We start from the raw sequence: 10,442 nt of genomic DNA on the forward strand, positions 1-10,442 counted from the left end.
AAGGAGAACATTTTACATATTTGACTACTTCTCTAATCTTACCAAGTTCATCTCTAATAGCAAACAAACCATCTTGCACCATTAGATTTAGTATATGTGCACAACAACGACATGAAAAAATTTACCGCCTTGGTATAGATTTACACCACTTTTTTATAAAATTTCTTTCAATGTTCTTACAAGAACATCATTAGAAGAAGCATTGTCAACTGTAATGAAGATAATCTTCTTTTTAATTTCTCATTCTTGAATATTTTTAGCAATCACATTTACTAGATTTTTCCTAGTATGAGGTGGTTTGACTTGGCTAAAACCAATTATATGCTTCTGAAGTGTCCAAGAATGATCTATGAAGTGAGTTGTAATGAACATATATCCAATTTGTTGGTTAGACATCCACATATCTGTTGTCAAAGCAATGGAATGAACACCTTTAAAATATTCCTTCAACTTCCTTTTTTCGACCTCATATAATTTTGTGACATCTCTTTTCATTGTTGTCCTTGAAATGGGTACCCAATTTGAAAAAGCAAGCTCCATTAAAAATCTAAACCAGCAATGTTCAACCATATTAAACTATCATCTTTGCTATTATCTCTCTTATCTTTTTGGGAGCAAGTTTGGCACCCTTGCTCATTGATTCCTTTGTAAGGCCTGAAACTTCACTAATCCCAAAGCTCAAAGTATTTTGCCTCAAATTACCAGGATGCATAAGACACTTATGTCTTTTCATCGATGATGTACTCCCTCCTGAACTTATAATAAATGTTGTTTTGCAATACTTGCATCTACCTTTTTTTACACTACCCACAGTTACTTCTTCAAAATCATTCTAAACTGAAGAAGTCCTTGCCCTTTGTCTTTTCATACCACCCACCATTACATCCTCATTTTCAACAGACCTCGTATTAGTAGGATCTAAATTGCCATGAGCTATAGACTGTTGTGTAGAGATTCCTACATTAGGTGGTTCTGTTGAACCTGCTCCTGAACTGCATAATACTTGTTTGTCTTTACTAATAGTATTTTCTCTCGGTGAAGACATTCTTCTTCTATAGATAAAAGGACAAATCTGTAATACAATAATTACCTAAAGTTATATATTAAATTCACAATGCTTCTTTCGTAAAAACAAATTAAAAGAAGAAGGAATTGAAGACATGCAACCAACAACAACACACAAACATAAAAAGCATATCATCTCTCTCTCTCTCTCTCTCTCTCTCTATATATATATATATATATATATATATATATATATATATATATATATATATATATATATATATATATATATATATAGTTCAATAGTGCACATCAAGCTACATAGAAATCAATATTGCAGACTTTTCAAGAATGGCCCTGGTACTTTCTTAATTTTTTGGAAAATGAATCATAGTCTTTACCCCATTAGTCACATTTATTTTATCACCACACGTCAATCAGATTGACAAAATCTTCTACCGTTTGAATATCTTTTCTTTTTCTGAGGCATTAACAGCAACCCTACCATCATAGCCAGGGCATGATGCGAAATATTCTTATGGTATTGTAACTAATAAAAACCAACTTACAAATAACTACAGCTACAGGGAATGCCAAAAGCTAGAACCAAGCGTGATACAACACCATATTGAACAAACTAAATAGGCCATTAGTGGCAAAAATAGGCTTCATAAAACAGGTAAAAGCATGCCTTGTCTCAGAGAATGGGAACACACAGAAAAGCAAAACAGCAACAAGCATCAACTTACTTTGACATGTTGCCAAAGAAGGAATGGTAAGTAATACTTTTACAATGTAAAAGATTTTATTACAAGTGAAGAGGAAGCGCTAGCAACTACATTCTTCAGCAGAAGATACTTAAGCCTCCACATATAAATCTGAAAAACGTTTTATGTAGCAGAGACAAATGAAAAACATCTAGTGCAACTTAAATGAAGTAAAGGAATCAAAACGTACTGGATATGAAATGCAAGCGTTGATGGCGTCTGAGGCAACAGCGGTAAGAGAAGGCAGCAGGTAGCAACAGTAATTTCTGGCGGCATTTGGGCAAAACCAGTTGGGAGGAGGAGGAAGAAGGAGAACAACAAGGAGAAGAAGAAAGGAAGGCTGAAGGGGTACCTGGCGTTAATGCGGGAGTAGGAGTCCATCAAGAGCGAGAGGGATGCGTCACGTGTCTGAGGCTGTGAGGCAGCAGCAGTGATTTCTGGCAGCATTTGGGCAAAATCAGTTGGGAGGAGGAGGAAGAAGAAGAACAACAAGGACAAGAAGAAAGGAAGGCTGAAGGGGTACCTGGCGTGAAGGCGGGAGCAGGAGCAGCAAGAGCGAGAGGGATGCGTCACGCGTCTGAGGCTGTGAGGGAGCAGCAGTGATTTCTGGCGGCATTTGGGCAAAATCAGTTAGGAGGAGGAGGAAGAAGAACAACAACAAAGAGAAGAAGAATGGAAGGCTGAAGGGGTACCTGGCATGAAGGCGGGAGCAGGAGTCCAGCAAGAGCGAGAGGGACACATCACGTGTCTAAGGCTTTGAGGCAGCAGCAGTGCGAGAAGGGGAAAAGCGACAGATGCGTCTGAGGCAGCAACAGCGAGAGAAGGCAGCAACAGTGATTTCTGGCTGGTTTCATTTGGGCAAAATGAGTTGGGAGGAGGAGGAAGAAGAAGAACTGAAGAACAACAAGGAGAAGAAGAAAGGAAGGCCGAAGGCGTACCTGGCGTGAAGGGGAGAGCAGGAGCTGCAGCAAGAGCGAGCGCCGAGACCCAAGAGGGACCACGGTCCACGGATGCGTCTGAGGCTGTGAGGCAGCAGTAGCGAGAGAAGGGGAAAGACAACGGAAGCATATGAGGCAGCAGCGGCAAGAGAAGGCAGCAGTAGTGGTCGACGGAAGAGGGGAAGACAGCAAAATTCAAGAGAGAGAGCAGACGGGTCACGGGAAGAAGGAAGAAGGAAGAGTGAAGACCGGATGGCTGAAAGGGAAGAGAAAAAAAAATTTACCCTAAACCGGTGAACCGGTTTCGCGAACGGTTCATCTAATTCAATTGATTTAAAATAACGAGTCGAGTCGAGTTTAAATGAGTCCAGTTCTTGCAACTCGAACTCGACTCGTTTATTGATTCGAGTTTAACTTTCAGCTCGAACTCGACTCGTCTATAAATGAGTCGAGCTCCAGCCGAGCTTTTGCGAGCGAGTTCGAGTCGAGCCCGAGTTGGCTCGACTCGTTGTGCAGCCCTACTAATTTGTGGTCCTTGACCAATTCTATTTCTTTGAATGCCTTATCGTCGAGTTCTGAAGCTTGTTGTCTTTTGTATACTAGCATTTGCATTTGACATCTTTGCATTTTGCAGATCTTGCCATTGGTCTTTGGTTATAATTTTGATGTATGTTTCCATGTTTCCTTCCCTTTTTGAATATTTATTTTAATCACTACAATGTAGTATACCAATTTAACACTTTCTTATTTCTCTTTCAAAAGTTGTTTGGTGCTTTGGCAAGATCATCTTCTAAATGATACCTACACAGCCTCTAGTTATTGATGACGTATGTATTGTGTGGACTTATTACTATGAAATGTCCTTGTGTATGATGATTTTGTGGGACATGGTTTAGTTTGGGTATCATTGAGTCAGGGTCCTGTCCAATGGGTTTCGGTTTTGTGCTTGTTTAACCCTCTTGGGAACATTTCCTTATGTTTCCTAACTATCGTGATGTGTTTTTTTTTGTGCTTTTGTGTGTGTGTGTGTGTGTGCGTGGGTGGGGGGCGGTCGGATGAGCATGTAACAGGTACCAATTCTTCTGATGCCAGCTATTAGCTTGCTCTACCTATGCAAAGGGGTATGTAACTAATGATGTTTAATGAGCGAGCCGAGCCGAGCTCGAGCTCAGCCAGCTCAAACTCAACTCGAGCCATATATAGCTTGCCAGAGATTGGCTTGGGATTTATAAGATGGGCTCTAACTCAACTCGTTTAACCGAGTCCAAGCTCGAGCTGGAGCTCGGCTCGTTTAAGCCTGTGCCCCTTAATATATATATATATATATATATTATGTTTTTTAAGTGACCAATGTATGATGAGGACTCTGTTATCTTCCAATGAAATGATAACTATGAGAGGATCCCTCCCTATTTATTATCAAGAAATGGGTATTTACAGAGAGCTAAACCCCAGCTCTACAGAAAAATAATAAAAGAACCATAAGAAGACCAATAAGGAGCAAATATATGCACCAAATTTCTGGATTCTCTACATAGCTTAGCTAGTTTAAAATTTCCATATTTTTATTTGAGTTATTTAAGTTTTGAAATTACAAAAATAAGTACTAGTGTTAAACAAGTATAATCGAGTCAAGTTCATCCAATTCAAACTCGACTTCTTACAAACTAAGTTATTATTTAAGCTTGAACTCGACTGGTTTAGCTAACGTCGAGCTCGAGTCGAGTTTAACCGAGCAAGTTTGAGTCAAGCCCGAATTGGCTCGACTTGTTGAACATCCCTATATGTAACCATGCAGTTAGCAAAACCCTGTTCCAAACTGTTTCTGAAGGCAGTTTTGAGCGGGGCACTGTATTGAATACTCTAGCTCACCGATAGTTTAGAAATTAAGTTGAAATAACCAAATAATTTTTCTCGTTAACTCTACTTATATATTTTTTAAATTTCTGGTTCCACAATTTAAAATCCTTTCTAAAATTTTTCAAGTTGGTTTTCAAAGTATTCAAAACAAGCCCTTTAAAGTTCCCCTAAGGGAGCTTCAGTTAGGATATCTCTAACTTAAGCCTGAGTTTGGGACTACAATAATCAGCTCGTTAATAGATTAAATTTTAAAATCCACCTTTATTTTCAAACATCTATTTATGAATCCCCAAATCAGGATTCAAGCGTTTATTTTCTAAGAAAATTATGGTCTTCTTTATATCAGAACCCTTTTCTAAAATCAGCAAATAGAAAGAGGTTTCCATCATTGGATATAGCTATTAAACACTTGGTTAATGATTTCCAGGGTTTTAGACATGCTCTTCAAAATAAAATGAATTTCAAACAAGACCTGGAAGGATCAATCGCCAGGTGGCTCATTGTCTGGGTATCCTCCAAAGGTCCAGACACCCCAACCCAATTTCAAAATATTTTGTTTCCACAGACAATAATTTTCCTGTCAATGTAAATTTAAGATGCATAATTCATTTAAAGCTCTTTAAAACATTAGATTTGTCATTTTCCAAACTTAAATATGGCATTTTTTATAAATCCAAACCTCAGGACTAGGATCCAACATCTTCCGGGATCATATCAAACCCCTTATCTAGGTCAAACCAAAGCCAACATCTTTGGATCAGATCAGGCCCCTGATCTAGATCAAACCAAATTCAACATCTTGATCCCTAACCCAGATCAAACCAGGCCCAACCACTTTTGGAGATCGGATCTTTGATCCAGATCCAACTTTTTTGGATCAGATCAGAATGCTAATCCAGACTACTCAATCCAATATCCCTTAGTTCAAATCAGACCGCTAATCCAGTTCTGTTCAAATCCAGCCTCTTCTCCTAGATCGGACCAGACACTCGACTTGTCCGAGTCAGATTAAACTCTTTAGGTAAATCTTACCTCTTTAAGACTGTGCAAGCCCCCTTCTTCAGCCATTAATATATGATCTGCACATACTAATTACGCATGGAATGACACGGATGCATATACACACTACCATCTTTTGAAAGATTAGAAGATGGGAATTGGTCAAAATCCGGTTGTAAGAAAGGTACATTAGCACTATATCTCGTAAGGCATTACACCCAGATATTTCCATAAATCTTAACAAATTTTATTTCAAAAATAAAAATTTTCACTGAAATTTTAAATCTTTCTCAACATATGGAATATATAACCTTCTGTTTTCGACCTGGATTTTGGATGTTGTATTTGATCCTCTGAGCAATATTGAGATTATTTATATCCTAGAAGGCATAATACTATTCCTTTGTCTGACTTCCTCGGTCGAGTTAACATTTCTCGGTCGAGTTGACATTTCGCCTTTACTGGAGAGTAACCGAGTAACGACTGAGAAATAAAGGTTTGACACTCACATTTTCAAGTTTCATAGATTATGAAAACCTATTTATGTGTCATGACAGACGTCCACAGGGAAAGAAGGGCTGTAGCACCACAAGCATTCAAGTTTCAGTGGGGAAGGATACTAGCTACGAAGTTTGAATAGTGGTCTCAGTCTCAGCATTTTTTTTTTCCTTGTAGCCAGCTAAAGTGATTATCTTATGCACTTCACCTTGCCCACATCTTCTAAGGTAGAGGAAACGCAATTAGTTGGTACCTTTCAAGGTGTTCTTCAAAAGCATGAAGTTGTGCTGCTTTAAACTTATCCCACACCGGGAAAGCACAAGGCGAACATTCTAACGAGGCTTTTGATTACTCGGCTGTCTTATTGAAGACCATTTGATGTCATGGTGTGTTATATTTCTTAATTTTGAACAAGAAATATTAGATCTTTTGTTTGTAAAATGCATGATTTACCAGAAAAATTTACAATGCTTGCAACTTTCATCCATCCATCTCCAAGATTGGAATCTTTCTTTTCAACATCTTAGAATCATGGTTATCAAATTTAGACTATGAGAAAATTATAAATTTAAAATGGACACGTAAAGCAGGTCATCGGCTTGAAGATTCATGGTTACCTAATGGCCCCAGCCTTACCGCTTCTCCTTCGTGGCCTGCCACTTGAAACGAGTTCCTCGCAACCGCAAAGCACGGCCGCCTCATTCTTCATCCCAAAGAGGGTAGAAACCACTGCGAAATTAATCAAAAGCCTCACCCAGACACAAGGATAACGACAGTAACATTTTTCAAAGAGAACCATGAATTACGATGTGCCTGTGCTCTAATCCATCGCAACAACATTAACATAGAATCGTGAACATCAAAATCAAAGGCCTTTTCGTATATGATGTATTCCAACGTTAAAGAAATGCACATGCAAAGTAAAGAAAAGCAGTTTCAATTGGGAGGGAACATATTGCAGCAACTTTCAGATAGAAACTACTGCACCAACAAGAACCAACCATAATCAGCTGGTAACCACAGATGACATGGACCCTGCTGGACCGAAATGAGAGTAAGACTAAGCTCAGCGACGCATCACAACCGTAAATGGGATAAAACAAGCCGTGAATCTGCTCAATCTACACAACCAACAGAGGAAAGAGAAGAAATCAAGTGAAGTTTGCAATACAACGCGCCAGCCCCCTGACCATCCCATAGGGCCACCGCCCTCTTCCTTTCTTCCAAAAACACGGAGCAAATGCTGCAACAATCATCCATCTGTGAGGGCAAAAGAGTGGGGGCTGCGAGATTCCATACCACACAGGAACCGAAAGAAGGAAAAAAGAAAAGGGGAGATCAAATATAGAAAGTGGCATTGGATTCAACTATAATGCTAGGGTGCCGTCATATGCAAGCTGTACAACATGAGAGAAGGGAAGGCTACATCCCACTATTTACATAAAAACCGTCCTCCTAGAAAGTCAGTGGAGATCATTCATTAATACCTCGTCATCCTCCCTGCCTCCTTCCCTCCAGAAGGAGCTGGTTAAGTTTCGAACCCTTCATCTTGTGCGCTGCTCTGCCGTGGCTCCCGAAGATACCTTAAAAGCGTTGTTGCCTGCCATCGACACGCTTCTGTCAGATTCTTTCCCACGAAGATACTATCTCGATATTGAATTAGAAAAGAAAAAATAGAAAAGAAGAAGAAGAAAATATGAAGCAGAAACTGGTGCATGCTACACCTAAGCAAATATGACATTCCAACAGGAAGAGGACTAAATAACCATTCCATTCTCACCTTGGCATATTTTTTTTCCTCCAAAAGATAAAAGAAATGCGATCTTAATTATTCAAGAGTCAACCTATAATGATAAAGCTAATTATTACTCTCAAAATACTCCTTAATTAAGCAAAAGAGGAGGAAAGGCCAGCACAACCAAAAAACATGAAGGAAAACTCAGTTTTCCCTTTACATGAAAAATCTCTCCACAAAGAAAAAGGCTTGGATATTCTTGGGAAAGTAACTAAAAAGGACCAGAACAAAAACCGAGGATGCTAAACGATAACCTTCAACAGGATACTAACAGAGGAACAACTTTGAAAGATCATGATCAACATAAACTCGAAAATTTTAACATTTCTATAGAAAAATTCAACGAAAATACTAAAGAAAGGACACTAAATAGGAAAATTTAGGGACTGAGGGAAGGTCGAGATGAAGAGATTCATTCATGAAATCGACAACTGGGAGCGATTCATGTTTAAATAGAATTTTTTTTTTAATTTTATTTTAAAAGTTTTACTTTTCTACCTTGGCCTTGGCCCTCGGGGTTCCGGTTTGCGAGAGCGCCACCAGTGGCGGTATCCCCCCTTCTCTAACTAGCAGAGTTCGGTTGGACACGCTATCGACGCACAGACCCAGAAGTGTAGCCACAGCGAATTCCTTTCCTTTCTGAGTTCCATCCTCGATCACCTCCACCAGGACGGGGATCCCATCCTCCTCCACGATCGCGGCCTTCCCCTCCGCCAGTGTCCCCAGGCTGCTTAGCACCACCACCGCCTTCTCCACTACGCCAGAGTCGCGGTCGCTGATCAGATCCAGGAGGGGCTTCACGGCTCCGGCGGTGACAGCTCGCCCGGCGAAGCGATGATAACTTGTAAAGAGCCGTGAGGGCATCCTTCTTTCCCCTCGCTGAACCGCCGATCAGCAGCGCCACAAGCGCCGGCACCGCCCCGGCCGCGCCGATCGAACTCTTGTTCTCCTCCACCATCGCCAAGCTCGAGAGTGCGCAAGCTGAGTTCTCCTTCGCCACGGCTGTGCCCGTCTTGAGCGCGTAGACGAGCGGTTTGATCCCGCCGGCTGCTGCTATTGCCGCCCTATTAGCGTCGTAGAGCGACAGGTTCAGCAGTGCCGTGGCAGCATACTCCTGCGTCACCGGATCGCGGCACCGAAGGAGGCCGATGAGGGGCGGGATTGCTCCTGTCCGGCCGATGAGCTCGCGATTCTGTTCCCGATTTTTTGCAAGGAGGCGGATCTTCCCAGCGGCGCTTCGCTTGGCGGATGCAGACGGCGACCCTAGAGCAGAGATGAAAATCCTGATCGTGGGTTCCAGCTCCTCGGCGTCCATGCTCTCCAGGAACCCAAGAATCTCCTCTTCCTCATCTTCCGGCTGCTGCTCGGCAAACCCCAGCCCTAGCTCGAGCTCCTCGGGAGAGGCAGCACTCTCCCGATCAGCCTCGTCAGAGCCGGGGGGGATCGACGCGAGGCGCTGCAGTTCGCCGGAGATGTCGCTGCTGCAGGCCGAGAAGTCGCTGAAGGCCTGCGAGAGGTCTAGAAAGTCGTGGGCGTCGCGAAACGAAGAAGGCGAGGAGACGAGCAGGGTGAGGTCGATGTCGCCAGAGTCCGCGAGGGAGAAGACGTCCGACGGCGGGAGATCGGCGTGCAAGACGAACTTGGATCGAAGAGTCCGCATGGAGCGAGCGGCGGGGGCCTGGGACTTGGCCAGCTCAACGGCGGAGCACGCCGGATCCTGCGAGAGGGAAACCATGATCCCCCCACCGTCCCCCTCCCCAAACAGGAGACCAAGCTGCTAATCCTTTTACGCTTCCGTTCACGAACCAACACGTAACGGTGGCGTTCGCGAGAGCCTCTCCCCTGCCGATTCCTGTTCTCGCTACTTTCAGATTCAGAAGAACGAGTGAGCGAAAGCTTCAACCCTCTCAAAGAAGGAAGGGGATTAAGGTTTCCCCTTTTCGGTGGAAAGCCAATCAAGAGGCAGTGCCGTAGGAGACGCCAAAGCAAAAGGAATCTCCGTGTGGGCGCGTGAGTGAGAGGATGAGAGCGCCCTACTTGCAAGCAGTGCGTGTGAAGTAAGTGTAGTTGCATACATCCGTGCGAAGCCAACCGTACTACAAATAACGTGTCGGGACGGAAGGCAGTAGTCTTTGGGACGGGGATGGATATCATACTATATCTTCACGAGTGTTGCGTTAGACGACACCCGTCTCCTCCGCCGTCTATTATATTATTGGTGACCGAGAGAGTTAAGATACTTTAGGCAGCGTTTGATTGCATTTTTTCTTTTTTGTGGATGGGAAATTCTTTTTTTTAGCATTCGAACATATGGTATTAAATACCCAAGCATCATCCTCAGAATTTAATTCCAGGTACATCTTAGGTGAAACAATGTACCCTATGTTTGATGACCTGAAGCTTTTTGTTTTCCACATCTTACTTTCACGTTTGTTTATATACCTAGCAAATATCTGCAAATGTATCAACCAAAAAATCACGTCTCATATAAATGGACCTGCCCAAAACATAAAAAAACTTAAACAAGCACCTCCATATACAAATTGTCACTCCAGTACTTCGACTACTAAAATAATCAAG

General features: G+C 42.1%; 1 protein-coding gene across 1 annotated transcript; it reads right to left on the minus strand.

Annotated features, from left to right (window-relative positions):
• Nucleotides 1–7,176: 7,176 nt before the first annotated feature.
• Nucleotides 7,177–9,919, minus strand: LOC116259490 (U-box domain-containing protein 4). Its single transcript, XM_031637344.2, is given in 3 exon segments — nucleotides 7,177–7,667; nucleotides 8,361–8,685; nucleotides 8,687–9,919. Coding segments are annotated over 3 exon segments (1,308 nt in total). The 5' UTR covers nucleotides 9,598–9,919; the 3' UTR covers nucleotides 7,177–7,595.
• Nucleotides 9,920–10,442: the final 523 nt, after the last annotated feature.

This window comes from Nymphaea colorata, chromosome 8, assembly GCF_008831285.2.
Source record: "Nymphaea colorata isolate Beijing-Zhang1983 chromosome 8, ASM883128v2, whole genome shotgun sequence".
NCBI lineage: Eukaryota > Viridiplantae > Streptophyta > Magnoliopsida > Nymphaeales > Nymphaeaceae > Nymphaea > Nymphaea colorata.